The 21,924-nt window shown below is 35.7% G+C and overlaps 2 protein-coding genes across 2 annotated transcripts in view; one reads left to right on the forward strand and one right to left on the reverse strand.

The window, feature by feature from the left end:
• LOC149807704 (GPI ethanolamine phosphate transferase 2, catalytic subunit-like) overlaps window positions 1-15,436 on the reverse strand; it is a 45,998-nt gene extending 30,562 nt beyond the window's left edge. Inside the window, exons 1-6 of the mRNA XM_089969521.1 lie at window positions 14,902-15,436; window positions 11,778-11,987; window positions 9,957-10,145; window positions 7,973-8,105; window positions 5,265-5,474; window positions 868-1,085 (exon numbers count right to left, since the gene is read on the reverse strand). Coding sequence (XP_089825647.1) covers window positions 868-1,085; window positions 5,265-5,474; window positions 7,973-8,105; window positions 9,957-10,145; window positions 11,778-11,987; window positions 14,902-15,246 — 1,305 coding nt within the window. The 5' untranslated portion in view covers window positions 15,247-15,436. The remainder of the gene's footprint in view (window positions 1-867; window positions 1,086-5,264; window positions 5,475-7,972; window positions 8,106-9,956; window positions 10,146-11,777; window positions 11,988-14,901) is intronic.
• Window positions 15,437-15,730: 294 nt separating this feature from the next.
• The window catches only part of LOC149807705 (protein KRI1 homolog), a 54,395-nt gene continuing 48,201 nt past the window's right edge, over window positions 15,731-21,924 (forward strand). The window contains exons 1-2 of the mRNA XM_089969539.1: window positions 15,731-15,843; window positions 19,575-19,651. Coding sequence (XP_089825665.1) covers window positions 15,759-15,843; window positions 19,575-19,651 — 162 coding nt within the window. The 5' untranslated portion in view covers window positions 15,731-15,758. The remainder of the gene's footprint in view (window positions 15,844-19,574; window positions 19,652-21,924) is intronic.

Consider the following 21,924-nt stretch of genomic DNA (forward strand, 5'->3'; position numbering starts at 1 on the left):
CGACGTAGATGTGTCACAAAATAAATGTCACGTGTTTTTGAAAAAAAGGAATCTTGTTTGGTGGTGTATCAACAGTTAGTCTAGTTCCCATGTTATGGACTACTGATTTGGCAAGATACTATTAAACACCACTATGGGAACCAGACTCATCAAGAAAACAAAAAACAGTGATGTAATACACAGATTTTTCGTGTACACGTGAAGGTTGTTCAAACCAGTTGGAACGATCTTTTATATGTTGAGTATTTTGAAAAAAATGTTATTTTAACAGAATAACGAACAACTTCATTAGAAAAAGCTCATTATTAAAAGTTATTATCAACGTGATTGTAAAATGAGGATTCAATCATTCAGTCATTAAACAGCCCAGTTCCCTAACACCGGTTCCCCACCCCCCACGGTTTACTCGATGTCAAAGTGATTTTATTTCTCCAACTTTTTAGGTCCCTCTGTAACTTGCACCTCGTTTACAGTGCGGTCTATGTTTGTGGACCCTGTTGTGTGCGAGTTATCGAAGGAGAGATGTATTCTGTGTTCTAATTCAAAACATGGGAACATAAACTCCTTTCCTTGATTACCATATATACTCACTTATATGTCAAGCTCAAATGCAAACTGCACAGATCCAGATTTGCCATTGCATAATGCACAAGCAAGATCTGGGAGTATGTTTTTTTAGAAACTATCAGTAGCACAAACAGCATAAACCCTGATCTGCCAGAAAATTATGCAATGGCAGATCAGGGTCTATGCTGTTTGCAGTTGAGCTTGACTTATAAGTGAGTATATATGGTAGTTCATCATTAGGACTACAGCATAAACAATCCAGCATCTTAGAACAACACAGTTATGCATCTCAGAACTCACCAACCATAGCAATACTACTGCTGTAATCATGCTGTACATATCATATATGGTGAGGCTGCTGGAGATGCGGGCTGTCATCATTTGGATTGCCAGTTTGTACCTGTGTGTAATGGATCTACCTTTCTCATCAACAGCTGGGCTGTTACCATTTGACTCCATCTCATCCAGCCAATCAGAGTGCTCTTGAACAGCCAACCGGTACAGCTCAAAGCTTCTATCTGAAAACAAAACACTGGTAATATTGGGATCATAAATGTTCTTTTTGTTGACTCCCAAGGAGGTCAATGAAGCCTGAGCCAGAAGATTACCTGCACAACATGACTCATCACATGAAAAGCACAATTTTTGACTCCCAACCCCCAACACAGTCATATTTTGATAAACATGATTTTAAGAATCTAAGGAAAAAAGGTCTTTGGATTACCACTATTCATATCTGAAGCATGTAGTCTGCATAAACAGTAAACAGTTCTGCTTAGAACCCATGTAAAACTATCCAAAATACAGTTTATCAAGGAGTCAACTGAAAGGTAAAGCGTTCAAAGAGATAACCAAGCACCATTTCCCACATTACTTAACTGGCTGAGAATAGCTAGGATGATGCTATGTCAAATCCTTCGAATGCTGCTGTGGGACAGCCCATTTAAGCTAATTTGCATAGGTAATGTATAGTAAGTGGAAGAACCCAATTCATTTGAGTTGGAACAGTTATAGAGATGCATACTGAAGAAAACAAGTTTTAATACCTCACTGCCTTGAAAAAGAATGTTTAAGCCATCATTGTTTAACACTATTATGAAGACCTAGCTGACAAATAGAATATTTCAAAAAAGTATATGGGATCTTTCATTTGGAAACATGTGACTGCTGAGCAGGTATGGCTGCTTTATCTGCCCTTTCACTACCCTTTACACCAATGTTACTAGGCAACCTACAGTACATAATGTATTTCCCAGTCTTCCAGCCAGGACAGAGGGGTTCTAAGATGAACTCAACACTCTACAGTACATAATGTATTCCCCAGTCTCAACATCGACATTTTTAAGACCAGGGCAAGCCATAGTGTAATATGGATATTGGCTGTTGTCTAATTCCTGGAGAATGATGTGCTCCATCAGATTGCAGCTGCCAATGATACACCAGAGATGACCAAAATGACAACAGACAGAGTTCCTTTACAGGAACAGTTGGAAACCAGGATGGAGGTAATAAGCATGATACTAGTGCAACTACCAACAAAAAGATCACCATTGGAACTTTGAATGTCAGGACATTAAGATCAGAAGCTAAATGTGAGGAGATGGGAATATATCAATGGGAATATATCAATGGGACATCTTTGGACTCTGCGATTTACTTTAAAAGCATGAGCATGATGTCAGATTTATGATACATATGGAAATTGCAAGTACAATCAGAGGTTGCTGACCAGTGTCTAACTGGATGATTACCATCTGTGTGATGGCATCTCCTTTCAAAATCACCATCATGGAGGAGTATGCCCCAACATCTAACCATGATCACCAGGAAGCAGTTGCATTATATTACCAGCTTCAAACTCTAATTGACTGGACACCCAAGACAGATATTCTAGCTATTCTAAAAGAGTGGAATGCTATAGGAGGAAAATATGCACTGGCAGACTGGCAAGAAGTCTGTGGTCCATACTATAATCAACAAACCAACGAGAGAGGACCCAACCTCCTGGACTATGCCAAATACAATAACCTAGTGCTAATGAACACTCTCAGCCCGCACAAACTATCTAGATGATGGACTTGGTAGTCTAGATGGAAAACATTTCAACCAGACTGACTACATCTTGGTGTGGAAGCACTTCCTGTCTAGTGTCAACATTGCCAGTACATGTAGCTTCCCAGGAGCTGAAACAGGAAGTGACCATGACTTACTGATAATGATTAACACAAACTTCATCTGAGAAAGACCAGAAAGTCAAGAAAGGTTAGGGTCACATTTGAACTTTAAAAACTTAAAGAGCCATATTTGTCACATGCATCTGAGACATCAATAGATGACAAATTAGCACCACTCATAATTCAAGGTGCTGAAGAAATAAACCTAGACTCCATCACCACCTTCAAATCTGCAGTAATAAGGACAGCCAGAGAGATCCTTGGCAAGCATCATATGATAAAGCAGCCCTGGGGTACAGCAAATATCCTCAACCTCTGTGATGTGAGGAGAAAAGTGTGGAGGTTGTGGGGCAACCACGAATGGGCAAAATCATACAGAGAGATTAACAACAGGATTAAGAAAAGCTTAAAGAGAGTGAAGAAAAGCTGGTTAACAGTGGACCAATGTAAGGAAATCAAGAAAAGCCTGAATAAAAATAACAGTAATAAGGCATCCCAGTTGGTGAAAGACCTGAAAACCAAGAAACTGAGAAGATCTACCATGATCCAGGACAAGGCTGATAAGAGACTCACAGAAGACCAAGAGATTCTTAACAGATGGATGGAATACTGCTCAGAGCCTTACAACCAGGAGACTTCTGGAGACCAAACTGTACTAAACCTCCCACTGACCACAACAGAGGTTGAGCACCTGATCTTCAGGGAAGAAGCAGAGGCTGCAGTAAATGCACTAATGAAAGGGAAATCAGCTTGGTTAGAAAATATACCAGCTGAAATAGTTCAAGCAGGAGCAACCTCCATGATCAATGTCCTCACAACAACCTACAACAAAATCTGGCAAGCAGGAGAATGGCCCACCCCACAAACCCAGTTTTTGATCATCACTATTCCTAAGAAAGAGAATCTGTAGCTATGTCAGAACAACATAACAATCATCCGCATCGGTCACCCAAGCAAGGTTATGCTTAATATCTTCCTCAACAAAATGAAAACCCAAGCAGAGAACATCATTTTTGAAGAAGGGGCTGCATTAAGAGCAGGACATAGCACTATAGAACAGATGTTCAACCTTAAAATCCTCTCTGAAAATTACCTGTAGCATCAACAGGACCTGTATCATGTCTTCATTGACTTCAAGAAGGCTTTTAACAAGGTATGGCATGCAGTTTTGTGCACCATCATGTGGATATACAGCATAATAGAAAAACTAATCAGCACATAGAAAACTGGTATGACAAGGTGACTGGTATACAAGGTGACTGGTACGACAAGGTGACTGGTATGACTAGGTGACTGGTATGACAAGGTGACTGGTATACAAGGTGACACAGTTGGAATCAGACATGACTGCATCCTTCCACACACTCACTTCAACATCTACCTGGAAAGGATCATGTCCAATGCCTTAGAAGACCATGAGGGCAGTGTCAGTGTTGGAGACTGACCAACCACCAGCCTGTAATTGGCTGACAATATTGATGGCTTAGCAAGAGATGAAAAAGAACTGGAAACCTAATTTAAAAGACCAAGCTAATGACAAACAATCCAAAAGGAATAAGAGTGAATGGACAAATGCTGGGCACAGTGACAAGCTTCAAGTACATAGATGTTATCACCTCTGATGAAGGTTCAAAACCTAAGATTCTTTCCAGGATTGCACAGCCAACATCACTGGCTAGGCTGAAGCCTATTTAGAAGAACAGCAACATAATGTGTCCAAGATCAAGCTTATGCATCCCCTTGACATGTCCATATTCCTGTATGCATGACATGGGCCCTGAAAGAAGAACTAGACAGAAGAATACATGCCTTAGAAATGAGATGTCATCGAAGAATCCTGAACATCTCATACTTACAACACATCTCTAACGAGGAGGTGAACATCAGAATCCCAGGTGCAATCGGAAAGAAATGCAAACTAATATGGTATGGACACATCTCACACTCAGCTGGCCTGTTAAAGACAACCCTAAAGGACACAGTGAGAGGAAACCGAAAACAAGGCTGACCGAAATAGAGATGAGAAGAGAACATCAAAAGAGTGGAAAGGCATGAACTTTGCAAAGTACAAAAGAGCATTGGGGAACAGAGTCAAATAGAAAGAGATTGTCACAAAGTCATCAGTGGCACACCTATGACCAGCCAGGTTATGAAAGAAATTAAATGAAATGAAGTCTAAGGTGATATTTTTATCAAATAAAGCACGTAGCATTTGAAAAATGATCCTACTAAATACATCTATAAACTTCTCAACTCTAAATAAATAATAATAAAACTAAGAGTAACAATTCGTAACAAAGTTCTAAATGAATGACTCGTGAACATATTAAACTACATCTGTTCTATTTTATGGGCCTTTATTCCAATTATGTTGTAAAAAATATTCAAATGTGCAACATACTGATGAAATTTAACTTGCCAAAAACAAAATAAAACAAAAACATTTCTGCTCCTATCTAAAAACAAATATAACAAAGTGACCATGGAAACTATCATAAATCAAACAATACTTCACTGGCATACCTGTGTCATAGTTTTCAAAGTTAGCCTCAAACAATTTGCCAGTCTGCTCTGCATTACTGTGAAGGGACCAAAGAACTTCCTCTTTACTGTAACCAATAAGTGTGCCTGTAACAACACTTCCTAGGTTGTTCTTTGGAATTGGTATTCCCAAAAGGACACTGAGTGTTGGTGGAAGGTCAATTTGCTGAATTATCTCACCCTGAGAACTCTCTGGAAAATAAGAAAATACAAAAGAGAAAATCTCAGCACAACATTAAAGTCATATACATTTAACAATATTTCACAATTCCCTGTAAATATTATAGCTTAAGCCTCTGCTTTGTAACAAAAAAGCAGCACTTTGTGTATTATAAAATGCAAATAAAAGTAGGAAAATAGTCCAGTTTGTCATAATTTGCTTGACTGTATTATATTATGATAATTTCATTTTCTCTGAAATTAAAATAAAATTGGGAGAATGTTCTTGACATTACCAAAAAGGTTTAGGCTGCACAACAGCGAGTTTTGTGCTGTTGCAATCAGTACAATATAATGTAAACATGGGTTCACGGGTTTTTGCTGCTTTTCTTGATACAAAAAAGGCATTTGATACCGTGTGGCACGAAGGACTGCTTTTTAAATTATTCACGTTGGGAATTACGGGTAAATCCCTTTTGATATTTTTTAACATGTATACAAATTTACAGAGTAAAGTTCTTGTAAATGGGCAATTTTCAGATTGGTTCTCAATTGGCCAAGGAGTGAGACAAGGGGGTGTTTTGTCAACCTTGATGTACACAATATTTATAAATGACTTGCTGCTACAGTTAGAAAATAGTGGATTTGGAGCAAAGATTGGATCCTTAGCTGTGGGAAATCCAACCCTAGCTGATGATATTTCACTTTTGGCTATATATCCTAGCAATCTACAAAAGCTGTTAGATATAGCATACGACTACAGTAATAAGTGGCGATTCGAGCTTAGTGTTACAAAGTCATACATTATCATTTTCGGACCCCAATACAAGAATTTTATCAATATGAAATGGTATCTTGGCCCGTCATGTTTGCCGGTCACCGATTCGGCAACACACCTGGGTCACCGGATTAACTCAAAGCTGACGTCGCATGACGCAATACTCGATGCATGCAAGAAAGGGAAAAAATCTTTTCACGGTCTGTTTGGTATTGGCATTAAACCGAATGGTTTAAATCCTTTGGTTGCTGCAAATGTAATTAAAAAGGTAATTTTCCCTTCAATGTTTTATGGAAGTGAATTATGGTGTAACATTTCAAAAAGTGACCTCGCTTTATTGGATAAAACTCTGAGGTATTTTGCCAAACATTTACAAGGTTTTCCAATACATACAAGATCAGACATTGCCCTGGGAATGCTAGGATGGACATCAGCGCAGTCCGAAATTGATAGAAGAAAATTGATGTTTTTACACAGATTGTGTTTGATGCCTAACAATGTACATACTAAACGTGTGTTTAACGTTGCGTTATTTCACTTCATTCTGAGCGGATGCATGTCAAGCTGCGGGTTAATTTCAAATTTATATTATACCTCAAAGAAGTTTGACTTGCTCGGGTATCTAACTGATTATTTACATCATTCTGAAATTCCAGATAAACATAATTGGAAAGAAATTGTAAGGTCAAAAATTGTTGGTCTTGAAAATAGCCTCTGGAGAGTTCGTATGTCTAATCAAGCAGATTTTGATAGATTCTCTTCGATACACGAATACTTACGACCTGCCTCAGTGTGGCAGTCGGCTAAAACTAGACAACACACTAAGGTATTTACATATGTAGCTAAACTATGGGCTGCTGTTCCACAAACACAGCTTGATATGTGTATTAGATGTGGGAATGTTTATACAGACTTGATACTTCATTGTTGTGTTAGTTGTCCTTATATGTCGAACTTTCGAAATTCTTTCTGGGATTTCCTTACTGATAAATTTCCCCTGAGCCTGCACATTACGTTATTTAATGCAGAAGATGAGCTGCAACTACAATACCTTTTAGGTAAAAGGTTACCATCAGGAGTAATCGACAAAGAAAACTCCAAGCTATTCGTCCTGTATGCAGCATACTTTGTCATGCAGTGTGCAGCTATCTTCTGTAAATAAGGCACTGAAACTTGCAACTTATGAGTTGACAAACACTTTGTTGATTGATATTGTGTAAGAATTTGTATTCCAATATAGAATTTTTTTTTTTTTTTTCTTTTTTTTTTTTTTTTTTTTTTTTTTATATTTATTGATTGTATTCAGATGATTTATTCTTATATCATGTAATCTTCCATGGAAGGAAATAAAGATGATGATGATGATGATGATGACCTTGTTCTTTGGCTCAAGTGTTATATTCTGGGTGTTTCTTTTATTTTGTTTTTAAAAATACTGTTTTTTGAAACTTTTGATTTAAAAAAAGCTACAGTGACTTAACATTTTTTGAGAATGTGTTCAACGTTATTTGCCGTTTCCCTTTTCCACCCTTCAATTTGGAACTAACAATACTCTACAGAAAAATTTAATTTCCGATTCAAAATCATTTGAGTGACCAATTATGAACTTATAAGACAGCATTCATTTAAACTGGCATATGAACTAGAATTCATAAACTGGTCACGGACAGGAACCATGGTAAATTAAATAATTTTGATTCTTTGATCTTTTACAAATTTTGCATGTATCTTTAAATAAGACAATTTTACGTGCCTAGAACATTACTGAAGCTTGGACTAAGGAAGACTGCGGGTACTGTCACCTCACTGACTGATGCTCCTCCATGACTGCCCTGGTCACTCATTCCATGGTCACCACATATCAGTATCAAACTGGACATGGTAGTCTGAGATAGATAGAGACAAAAAAATTTTACTGATATATTTATAAAATAAATAAAATATTAGTCCATTTTCTTAGCATTTAAATAAAATTTGAAAGCAAAGATAATAAATATTTTGCTCAGCTTTCAAATGAACAATTTTCCGAAACTGATAACATGATAATTAAGAAATATGCATTACAATTAACAAAATAATTAGGGTGAAAACTACAAAAACTACAAGTACTGCAGAGCCATATATTTTGCCTTAGTTTATGATCAATTTTGAGTCTTTGTAGATTACAGGCATGGGAATGATATATTGTTGTTGTTGTTGTTGTTGTTGTTGTTGTAGGGTTTAATGCCATTTTTCAGCACATGATAGGTTATACATGGTGGCCAGTATTAATGGTGGAGGAAGAACCCGGGAAAACCCCAGAAAGAACCACTGACCCATGAGAAGCTACTGGCAAGCTTTCTCACATACCCACATTGGATGAATCAGAGATTCAAACCGGTGCAGACAGACATGAGATGGCAGTGATCTGTAATGGATAGTGCTTTAGACCACTCGGCCATGGAATGATATATTTCAGGACCCAAACAACTCAATCAAGTGATATGCAAATGATTTATGTTTTCATTACCAAAGTTTTACTGTATCCATAGTAACAATATTCAGATGCAAAAGTTCTAGTTTTAATATCCCATAATTCCAGAAAGAAACCAGGTGTGCTCAACTTGTTCCTTTTCTTGCAGTTAAAAAAAGCCAGTTTTATTTTGCCATCATTACACAGAATAATGCAGCTACACATTTGCTCTGCACCATTTTGGTTCCAGGTTTGATCATTATGTCAACTCCATGTTAATATGATCATCTATCCAAGAAATGTAGCAATGGATAGACAGACTGAGGGCAAAATAATACCCTAATGCACGATACTTGTTTGAAGTTATGGGTATTTCAAAACGTATAGATTGTTTCATAGGTCATTAATAGGTGCAACTCAGTGCTTATGCCATATGTGTCCTCTTTGCATTCAAAATGGACTAGCCAGGTGTTTTTGATTCATATATACTGTTCTTAATAATACAGCTTTTTTCTGTAGATCAATTACCATATTTACCTGCTTATAAGTCAAGTAAAACTGCAACCTACATAGATCTGGATCTGCCATTTCATTATGTACCAGCAGATCTAGGTCTGTGTAGCTAGTTAGGAGTAATCAGCAGAACAAATATGGACCCAGATCAGCAGGCACATTATGCTCTGGCAGATCCGGATCTTTGTTATTTGCAATTTGACTTGACTTATAAGCAAGTATATATGGTGTATAACCAGCACAATGGTTTCCCCCTTGTAATTGTCATCCCATCTCCTTATATTGATTTCCTTATTAGAGGGATGGCTTCTTCTGAGATGACGAAATCATAAATATGTAGTATTATCTTTGGTACATGATGAGGTAGGTGGCTTTTTACAGGGAGGTGGGTGAATGGTGTGACCTATCTTAAGTGAGGCCTTATAGAAAAACAACCACTGTGCCTGTTTACATTCATGATAGGATAAATGCATTTGCTTATTTATGTAATATACAGCATATACTTGCTTTTAAGTCAGGTCCAACTACAAACAACATAGACCCTGATCTTCCTGTCCATAATTTTCCAAAAGATCTGAGTCTATGTTATTTGTTATACTGATTACTCCAAACAAACTGCATAGACCCAGATCTGCTGGCACATTAAGCAACTGCAGGTCTGGGTCTGTGCAGTTTGCAGTTGGACTCAAATTTTAAATGAATATAGATGGTACAATCATCAAAATTTTAAAACTATTTAAAAGTTCAGGATTCTGTTCCATAAGAATTTCACCTCCTTCTCCAAAGCATTGTATATTTTGTGTATTACATCATCCATTTCCTGTAGTTTTGGCTGAACAAGGGGACTCTTTGGTCCAGCCAGGTGTCCAATATGATCCAGACCTAGGTAATGCAGTATCATCACATCCCAATCTAGACTCTGCAACTCAGAACTGAGGTGACGGCTCACATTATGGTCTACCTGAATTAAATTAAAATAAATTTATCTCGAATTATTAGCTAACAATTAGGAACTCAAAGTCGTTGTTGCACACTGACTGAACTATCAGGGCAACATTTTATGTACCTCTGTTCCCCTCTAAAGATCAAGATATGGGGATTTGTTAAATTTATGGGAACACTGGGGGGTGGGAGAATGCTACCTACATTCACTCAAGGTGCAACACTGCAAAGTGATGATGTGTGAAGTCTTCATGTCCTGATGTTATAAAGAATAAGTACAGTTAAAGAAAAAATACCTGAAAAGTTAATATATATACAGCAAGAAAGTCTGATGATTGGCTGCATCCTTTATGACAAAAGAGCAACAAACTTCATGAACTATCAAGAACACCTATAACAGTGATTTATGTCAATTAAAACAAACTGAAGGCAATAATTAATGGACAGTGTTTATCTTACCAAGTTAAATGAATATTATATGTCAAAACAATGTTCTCTAAACCCCACAAATATTATTTCCTTTTTTATGTCAAAGCAAAAGATGAGTGCTTTATGAGAAATAATTGACATGTTTTTCGATTTTTATTAATCATGGCCATATCTGAGGTCATATCAGCCTCCTTTGTACAGACTTGAAAGAATTTCATACAGGATGCTTTGTGTTTAAGTTGGTCAAATTCTGCTCTCCAGTTTTAGAAATTTGCTTGAAAATTTGTCATCTTTATAATGGTTTCTATATTGGATGATGGATTGGCCGGGCTGTAGGGATGCACTCGGTTATTAGCTTAACTTTAACCTCAAATTCTTGTCAGAAAATTATGTTGTTGTTGTTGATGGGTTTAATGCCATTTTTCAGCACACAATAGGCTATACATGGCGGCCAGTATTAAAGGTGGAGGTTTGAACCCAGGAAATCCCCTGGAAAGAACCACCGACCCATGAGAAGCTACTGGCAAGCTTTCTCACATACCCACATTGACTGAATCCGAGACTCGAACCCACGCAGAAAGAGGTGAGATGGCAGTGATCCATAACAGACAGCGCTTTAGACCACTCTGCCACTCAGAGCCCCTCAGAAAATTCTGAAAAGAAGTCACCTGAAAACTTTTCTTTTTAGCAATGGTGGACATATTTAAAGAAGGATCAGTATCATTTGTACATACTTTACTGGCCTTTTTTGCAGGCTGCTCACATGATCACAGCCACATTTGGTCACATTCATTTTAACAGTGTTTAAGAAAAAATATCATTTACAGCTTTTTGTATTTTAGTAATGGCAGCTACATCTGATGTTAAATTAGCATGTGAACAAATCTGAAAGGCGTTTACACCTGGATGTTTTCTGTTAAATCTGATCAAGCTCTGTTCAGTGATTATTTTAAAAATATTCTTTAAAGGGGTTTTCAATTTTTAGGAACTAACCATATTTGGCGTCAGCATCATTTGCACAAGCCTGAAAGACATTTCATGAATATCTTCCCAGTTACAATTTGACTGAAAATGGTCTGACAATATTTTAGAAATTTAAAATAGCAACTGTGGGTGCATAAAGCATGACACATGCTGGGATATAGGTGCATACCATAATCTCAAATGGCCTTAAGGCATGGGGAGCTAAACACAACTCCCCCCCCCCACCATGTTTTCATACCTCTGTATAATCTGACACAAAGAATGAAGTGGTTCCATCGCTTCTTACAAAGTGGTTTGGAAACAGTGTGATCCAGGTATCATCTCCATAAAACAAGATCCTCTTTCCTGCTCGCTTCATTTGTGTGATAATATTATCTTCCATCAGGGCTGCGGAGTCAAAATTCATCACAACATCAACAAATCCTGGAATACTTCCTGTTGTCAGGGCCTGCACATATATCGGTTACTGGTTATGAAACTGACAACTCATTCTTTAGAACAACTGATTTAAAATACTATCATGGAGTGAATTGCAAATATAATTATAGTTATCTATTAATTTACAAGTTACATTATTAAATATTTTAAATAGTTTTGTGGAAAAATAAAAATAAGATAATTCTGAATATGTTAAAAGTTATTAACATTACAGTTTCTAGCTAAAGCTGAATGTTTACAAAACACTTGGGCTTATATTCTACATGTGTGACATAAGTACAAATATCTGTAATACTTAATGGTAAGGTGTCACAACTGTTTTTGACTAGTTAATGAGCTTATTGGCCAGCTGTAACTGTATTGGTCTATATTATGCAAAATGTTGGACACTTAAAATTGAGAAATGGCAGAACATACAAAAAGTGGTAGGACATATAAATTATATGGTCATATCAATTTCACATGCAGGGGGGCTATCTGTAGGGTGTACAAATGGTGTGGTACATATGTGGCGCTATTAGTTTTGCCGTATAGTAATTATTCTATTCTGAGTTGACCAATAGTCAGTTTTAATTATCCATGTAGCTGGAAGTCATAATCTGTGAATCAGGGAATGTCAGTATAAAACTTTAAATAAAAAGCCAGAATCAAGTCACCAAGTCTGCATTTGAGAATCAGTGAATTCAGTTTGGGGTAGAATTACATGTAGAGATTTCAGTTTTGGTGCAAAATTAAATGTATAGAGTTCAGTTTGATTATATATTTACATGTGTAGAGTTCAGTCTGGTGTAGAGTTACATGTGTAGAGTTCAGTCTGGTGTAGAGTTACATGTATTGAGTTCAGTTTGGTGTAGAGTTACATGTATAGAGTTCAATTTGGTGTAGAGTTACATGTATTGAGTTCAGTTTGTTCTAGAATTACATGTATAGATTTCAATCTGGTGCCGAGTTACATGTATAGAGTTTATTTTAGTAGAATTACATGTACAGAGTTCAGTTGGGTATAGAGTCACATGTAAAGTGTTCAGTTTGGTGTAGAGTTACATGAATAGAGTTCATTCTGGTGTAGAATTACATGTATAGAGTTCATTCTGGTGTAGACTTACATGCATAGAGTTCAGTCTGGTGTAGAGTTACATGTATTGAGTTCATTCTGGTCACGAATTATATGTACAGAGTTTAGTCTGGTGTAGAGTTACATGTATAGAGTTCAGTTTGGTGTAGAGTTACATATATGGAGTTCATGTTGGTGTAGAATTACATGTATGTAGTTCAGTCTGTTGTAGAGTTGCATGTAAAGAGTTTAGTCTGGTGTAGAGTTACATGTATTGAGTTCAGTTTAGCATAGAGTTGCATGTATAGAGTTCATGTTGGTGTAGAATTACATGTACAGAGTTCAGTCTGGTTTAGAGTTGCGTGTATAGACTTCAGTTTGGTGCAGAGGTACATGTATTGAGTTCAGTTTGGTCTAGAATTACATGTATAGAGTTCAGTCTGGTGTAGAGTTACATGTATTGAGTTCAGTTTGGTGTAGAGTTACATGTATAGAGTTCAGTCTGGTGTAGAGTTACATGTATTGAGTTCAGTTTAGTAGAATTACATGTATAGAATTCAGTTTAGTAGATTTACATGTATAGAATTCAGTTTAGTAGAATTACATGTATAGAGTTAAGTTTAGTAGAATTTACATTTACAGAGTTCAGTTTAGTAGAATTACATGTATGGAGTTCAGTTTAGTAGAATTACATGTATAGAGTTAAGTTTAGTAGAATTTACATTTACAGAGTTCAGTTTAGTAGAATTACATGTATAGAGTTCAGTTTAGTAGAATTACATGTATAGAGTTAAGTTTAGTAGAATTACATGTATAGAGTTCAGTTTAGTAGAATTACATGTATAGAGTTAAGTTTAGTAGAATTACATTTACAGAGTTCAGTTTAGTAGAATTACATGTATAGAGTTCAGTTTAGTAGAATTACATGTATAGAGTTAAGTTTAGTAGAATTACATGTATAGAGTTCAGTTTAGTAGAATTACATGTATAGAGTTCAGTTTAGTAGAATTACATGTATAGAGTTCAATTTAGTAGAATTACATGTATAGAGTTAAGTTTAGTAGAATTACATGTACAGAGTTCAGTTTAGTAGAATTACATGTATAGAGTTCAGTTTAGTAGAATGGCTCACTGTAAACCTTGAGTAAACATATATAACTAATTCTTCTTCCTCTTCTTTGCCTATTCATCTTAGCCACCATGCATAGATAACCTATTTAGAATCAATGCACTAAAACACCATATATATGTCAATGCTAACATGTTCATGCATGTATCTATATATGATTGTGTGTGTCCCGATTCAAGTATCATTGTATTTTCTTCATTAGTTTAAGACCACTCCAGCGGCCTAGTGGTTAGAGCATCTGCCTTGGATGCAGGAGGTCATGGGTTCAAACCCCAGCTGGTTCATACCAAAAACATAAAAATGGTACTAACAGCTGCTTCGCTTGATGCTCAGTATTATGAAGTTAGCATTAGAATTGGTTGGCCTGGTGTCAGGATAATGTGACTGGTTGGGACATCATGTTACTTGTCTGCAGCACAGTGCTCTAGTACTAGACATCACTATAAACTGCCACACTGCAGACATCATAGCGACATGTCTGAAAAATTGTTAAAGCTATGTTAAAAATCCAAATCACACACACACTTCATTACTTTAACATGATGAGTGAAATATTGTTTGGCATTTGTGAAATTAAATGCTATTCAAAGCTGGAAGAACTTGTGCTGAACCCTTTCGCTCTTAATATATGCAATATAATATATTTAAAAAAAGCATTTTAAATAACAAATGCAAAATCTGCTTTATGGGCATGACACCGAGTATAATTTTGTTTCTTTGTTCTTCCCGATTCAATTGTACCTTAATTCTTGGAAGAGTAACAGTGGGAGGATTAGCTTTAACGATGTAACTCAAAGTTTTCCCCCTGTCCATCATTGTCTGCACATACTTCATCGGTGTGGAACGATTCAAAACAAAGTCTGCCCTTAAAGCATCAATCAAGACTATAACAACCTTATCATAATGTGGCATCTGGGAAATTAATTTCAATTTTTTTGTGCTAGAATTGTCCCCATTTCCAGCTTCAGCATACCCAGGAAGATGCCTTTTCAAGGGAAAGAATCCTTTCATAAAAGTTGCCATACCAATCAGAATCAAGACTAAGTCGATGATAAAAATACATCTCCACGATAAAGTGAAACCCATAGAAAAGTCTGGTCGTGTAGATCAAGAGTCCTTCAATCAGTTAAAACATTGTATTTTTTGTTAATATCACAAAGTGAATTTCGATGACCAAACTTTTGATTTGGTGAAAAGTTTTATCTCAAGCATTACTGAAAGATAGTGCATAAAATGACGTTAATGAGCATGTTTGTTTTTGTCTTTCTTCATACTCCGTCAGTGCACGATGGACGATTGTCAAATAAACGAAATTAAGGAAGCGTTTCATCAATCATGATTCAATGCACTTTATTAAGTAACAAAGAAAGTAAGAAAGAAAACGAATTGCTCAAATTAATTTCTCGGAAGACTGAGAGTATGATTCAGTAAATATTAAAATTTGTAATAGTAATCAATGAAAATATAATATTAATTTTTTTTATTATTTTCTGCTTAAGTTTCAACATAACAAACACCAATGCCAACTGACAGTTCTTAACATTAAGCAGTTAATCGAGTGCAACCTAGTTAAGCCCGAGGATAAACACGTTGTCGAGATGCCTAAAAATGTATCGTTGAAAATAAACAAAGCATATGCAGAAAAATACGACAAATGGAGACAGAAAGAAGAACTTCAAAAACGTAAAGATCATTAGATCGCACATATTCACACTATAGTTGCCCGAAAGATGCAGGATTCTGTTGATTTGGGTAGTTTGAGTTATGTAATGTATTTTCGAGTGGAGTTAAAAGTATGCCTCGAACCAAATGATAGTTTTGTTTAGAGCATATTTGATTGTAGGGAGTGTTACTTGATCTGTATAATCACGAAAATTACCTCGTTTTTCTGTCGAGTGGATTGCGGTTTTTCACCGCACATTCACACACCAAATGAATGAAATCTATTCTGTTTGATGTATCTTTTTTTGAAATTTTTTAATAAAAATGTGTCGCTTCTTTAAGCAAGGATGACTTTTTCTAGGAATTCATGTCACATAGAAAAATATGCATGGCTGGACTGAGGCTTGAACCAAGATCCTGTGAATAAAATGCAGTCTTGTTTACTTCAATTGTCCAAACTGACGTACCTTTGCTCATATTGTGAATTATTCCCCATATCATATGGAGACGTGTTCCCATGTCAGCATGAATGGCAATGACTTCTATTAAAATCTGTTTATATACTATCACATCTTAAATGCTGTAGACGGTTGATGCCACAGTGCAGCCACAATATCTCACAGAAAAGAAAAATGCACATCTGGTCTCAGGGCTCAAACCAGGAACCTCCTTAACTCTAGACAAATGATATACCAGCTTAGCTATCTGTGCCAATGTTTGCACATTTTGCCCTCATGGTGTGTGTCCATTAATTCCAATATTTCTATTTAACACATTAACCCCTAGCGACGAGTTAATGGGGCAGGAGGTAGTAGCCTACTGCCGAGCTCTGTAGCAACATGGTCATGCATGATACACTAAAGTGGGTGGTATTATAAAAAGGTAGACAGTTGTAGCTTTTCAGTGATACCAAATAATGTAGAATTTCTTGTTGCACTACATAATACAGAGGGAAAAACCTCATGTTTTGGACCCAATTTTGTTCTACCCAAAATTTGCCCGTGGTTGGAATCCAATTTTGTGACCATATTTTAGACTTTTTGGTCTCAGATCTAAGGCAAACCAGTATGAACTGCAAACAGACAGATGAACCTTTGCAAAAAGTAGGATAAGATAGACATTTGGAATCTCAATACAAAAATAATGGGTCCATTTAGCAAAAAAAAAAGAACTCCAACTTTTACCCTTCTGCTCATGCGCAAGCCAAATAGCCAATGAAAAATGATGTTTCTAACACAACTAGGCAGTATTTTATTGGAAGATCACCAGAAAATTGTTTTTTTGCAAATGTATTCAAAAATAGCTTTTAAAATGTGTTTCTTACTCGAATTTCAGGTGAAAATGACAAAAACCTCCAGGGGTTAATGTGTTAAAATGTAAACCCAACAACAACAGCTTCACTCCTGTTAATTTAATTTTAAATGTGGTTCCATGATGTCTGGCATATGTCACAGAACATGCATATGTGTTGCCAAAGGTTTGAACAGCAGAACTGTAAGAGGTGATGATCAAGAGCCAATTCTTCCAAAAAGTATCCCAGAACTTTTGTCAAGAATAGGGATATTGCCCCATTTATCCATCTGTCCATCAGTCCATTACAAAGCATGTAATTGCTTCTCCACTTGGAGGATGTTAATTAAACATTGGCTCAATACATGATTAGTGCAGGTGTGCAGCAAGTTTTTCATCCTTTTGTACTCTTATCCTCTGATCTGATCCATTTTTATGGAAATTTGTTAAAAAATTGTCAGTTCACATCATTACTTATACTCCTTTGATACTGGAGGATTATAATGAAATTAAATATTGTAGGCTAGATGTTGGTTTAGAAGCACTATAAGGTTTGTATTTTTTCCTCTACTTCATTTTTGTGGAAATTTCTTGAAAAATTGGCAAAAAGGGAGTATTTTAAGAATTCAGTTCATGATTTTTTCTCCCACATCAGTTGAAGGATCGTGCTAGATATGTGCTTAGTATAATGTGCATAAGGTTTTACTTTTTTTCTTCTCTTTTTGGCTTTTTGCTACTTCTTTCACACTGCTTGAAGGATTTGTTTTGATATATTTTTGTATTTATCATTGATGTAGATGTGCAGTAAAGTTTTCCTTTTATTAAAGTGGAAATTTCTTCAGAAATTTGTGAGAAAAGGCAAATTTCGCAAATGAAGCTTATCATTGCACCTCCTCGTAAGCTGCTTGCTCTTAAACTGCTTGAAATTTGTTATTATTCCTGCTCTTCAGTAGAGAGTGAATATAGAGTTATTACTCAATGTGTCAGTCCGTCCTTTTGTTCATCCATCTTTTAGTCCATTAGTTCACTATCAGTGACAATGCTTGTCATAGTTTCTTCTCCCGCACCTCACACATCTTGGAGGATTGTAACCAGACTTTTGGATAGATGTGTGGTTTGTGTATCAACACAGTAAGTTTATACCATTTTCCTCTTGCCTATTTTGGGGTGAAATTTCTTTCAAAATTTTCAATAAAAGGTACTTTGAGAATTGATCGTCATTGCTTCATGATGATTTCATTGAAACTTCATAGGCTCGGTGCAAGGTTGTGTAGATGTACATTAGATTGCATTATGATTTTACTCTTTTTACTCCCTTTTTAGGACTCATTTCTTGAAAAATTGTCAGAAAGGTGGATTTCAGTTCAATGTCACTTTTTCAACACTAAAAGATTTTTTCAAAATGTTTAATGCTAGATATGCACACTGTAAGTTTGACTGTTTTCCTGTGTTTGAGGGCATTTCACTGTTACTGCTGGACATAGATGTTTAGTTAACATTTGGATTTCTCATTCCTTCAGAGATCAGTGAGAGAGGGGGAATGTGTATATTACTTGCCATATGAGAAAAATGTGTTGATCTTTCATTGCTCCAAAAATAGTTGAGGGAGGGGAAATGTATGCTATTTGCAAAAAACATACTCAGAACTTAGAAGTGTTGGAATACGCATTTGTATGACTGCATGTATATCTAGTTGAAATAGCTTATACTGAATAATAAAATTAGAGTATCAAAGTTTGTTTCTATTGATTAGAATAAGATATATGTACTTTTTTGTATTCACATATAAATGTTTAAGGCAGGTATTTATAATTCCTTGCAATAAATATTTTCCATTCCCATGATTGACTGATTATCACAAATTGATTAATTTGCTGATTGACGTCACCATTTTTGAAGCAGGATGCCAGTAACAGTGTTAAACAGTAAGTGCAGAATCATGGGTAAATAAACAGTTTGGCATTTAATCAGTTAGTCTGAAAAGAAAAAAAAGTTCTGAAAAATGTGATTTATTATAATAAATACTAAGTGAATTTAGAGCAAGATCCAGAAGAGAAAATTCCATAAATGGAAATTCAAATACATAAATGCTTGGCTTACCCTATCACTTGATAAACCATTTATAACAATACTATTATTGTCTAAGGAAAATATGATCCTGTAGTGCAGATGACAAAGAGAAGTTGGCAAAACTCTCCAGGCAGTTATCCCTTGTTTTTCTTTATAAATATCATGGAGGCTACTACTCAATAAGAGCCACTGACTTTCTCTTCATGCTCAAGTAATTTTGTATTTGGCTTAGTTTATCTTTAACCATGACAAATGCATTAAGTTCTATTTAGTATTTTTCTTCATCCCTTTGAAACTTTGTGTTTCCCAAATGTAGAGACAAGGGAAGATGTTGTCTCTTGCTTTTGAGGTTCTGTGTGTAAGACTGCAGTAATGTAACTTTTTATTTCCAGTAAAAGACAAATATGGTGATGAGCAGGACACAGATTCTGACTCTAGCTCTTCAGAAACTGAAGATGAAGATGCAGAGGTAATTTCCAAACGTGTCATCAGTTTAATAGAATCGGATGAGAATTGCAAAACTTGCGTATAAACGATGGGTATTTCTAAAAATGTTTAACGATTGAAAAACATTGCAAAACAGAATAAATTTAAAGACATGCATGTGACTGAAAAATTGTTTAAGCTACGTTAGGAATCCAAATCACACGCACACACACACTCATCTGTGGTACAGAATTTGATATCATAAGATATGTGTTATATCTGTGATAAAAAGGTCCTGAGTCAGCAAAAATTAAAGCTTCAGCTGATGTCATTTACTGTCAGTGGTGGAGAGATAACAATCAAATATATTTAATCGATTATTAGTAAATCAAATTTAAAAAATACAAATTGTAAGTAAAGTTGAATGATGTTCCCGAGTTTTATCATGTCTGCAGTGAGGTCTTGATTAAATGCGGTCCTAATTCACATCTGTTCGGTAAGAGAAGTCATGCCATTCACTTTTCTGAGAAGTTAACTAAATACATTAGAAGTCATGCAGAAAATGAAATAAATAATAATATATGAAATTTCTTTATCAAGGTTGGATGTGACATTCTTGTCACACGTGTTACATTTTATATCAGTATCATAAGTTTCCAAGTGTGATTTACTGTGCAAGGAAAGTAAGAACATATTATGACCTAATTCGCCATACAAGTCATAAAAAGACAGCACCAATAGATTTTTCAACACAGTTTTGGTGTCCAAATGTTGCACCTCAGATTCTCATGAAATATTGCCAGCAGCCGGAAAAATACCTGGCATTGGCAAGCAGTTTTTATGTTACAATTATTCCATTTTCTTCTCATAGCTGCAGCCAATAGTAAATAATCATTTGTCTGTGTAATTGTTGATCCATAAAGATGGAAGTTAGTTTTTAGATGTGATGTGATTTGATTTTTTTAACATAGCTTTAACAATTTTTCAGTCATATCGCTACGATGTATGCAGTGTGGCAGTTTATAGTGATGCCTAGCACTGGGGCATCATGCCGCAGACATGTAGCATGATGTCCCACCCAGTCACATTATCCTGACACCAGGCCAACCAGTCCTAACACTAAGCTCTTAATGCTGAACGCCAAGCGAGGCAGCTGTTAGTACCATTTTTTAAGTCTCTGGTATGACTCGGCCGGGGTCGAACCCACGACCTCCCGCATCCGAGGTGGACGCTCTAACCACTAGGCCACTGGAGCGGTGTTAGTTAGTTTTTAGATGAATGAGAAGTTTACTTGATATTGTGCTTTAATTTAATGAAGAAACAGTTTGAGTGTTGCAACAGATTTTCATGAATTTAAGTTTTTTTCATTTTGTTCTAGCTGGAAAACAAGTTTCATTATGTCCATTGTTATGCGCTTACAAGATTTAAAGTTTAGGTAATAATATTTGATTTTGAATAGATGATGATTTCATATTAATTCTTTCAGGAAAGAAAAAGAAGAGATTTGTTACATGCAATAAGTGAGAGTTGACACATTCTTTCATATTGGATAACTGCTTTGTAATATGTACCCTACTGTTCCACGGAATGTTAACTGTATGTAGGTTTGACAAAACATCTTTTTCTAGAAAAAGAAACATGAAAGGTAACTACTTTTCTGTGAGATTAACAGAAAATGAAAAAAAAAATGACCCATTGTATGTTAATTGTATTAGATGATGTAATGAGACTGGGAATGATTTCAGAAGTGTCAAATTGAAAAGAAAAATCCTTCTGGAATCTAATAAAAGACATGAAAGTTTAAATTACCAACTTAGGAAGAATGACCAAGAAAAAGTGCAAGAAAGCGACGTAAAAAAAATCCTGTCAACTTATATCTTTTAAATTAATGATTACTAATTTGGAGAGTCCTTTAATTTATTTCATAATCTTTGGTTAAAAATGATAATGGCATCCTGTTATGTCTTCAACCAATTAATGATTATAGTTTTTTCTATTTTAATATTCAGTATAGTAACTAAGTAGGACTGGTTTTAATGTTCAATATAGTAAGCAGGACTGATTTTATGTTCAGTATAGTAAGCAGGACTGATTTTATGTTCAGTATAGTAAGTAGGACTGATTTTAATATTCAATATAGTAAGTAGGACTGGTTCTCTGGCATCTCCTTTATCGCACAGTCACAACGTCACTTGGATACTTTTAGTGATATTGTGAAAGTTGTCGAACAAAATTCCTGTTGGTGTCTTATGTTAAATCTTTTACTAAACCAAAAGGAGTCATAGATGTAACAAAGATACCAAAATTGAAATCACC

This window comes from Sinohyriopsis cumingii, chromosome 1 (assembly GCF_028554795.1).
Source record: "Sinohyriopsis cumingii isolate HCF-2022 chromosome 1, ASM2855479v2, whole genome shotgun sequence".
Lineage (NCBI taxonomy): Eukaryota > Metazoa > Mollusca > Bivalvia > Unionida > Unionidae > Sinohyriopsis > Sinohyriopsis cumingii.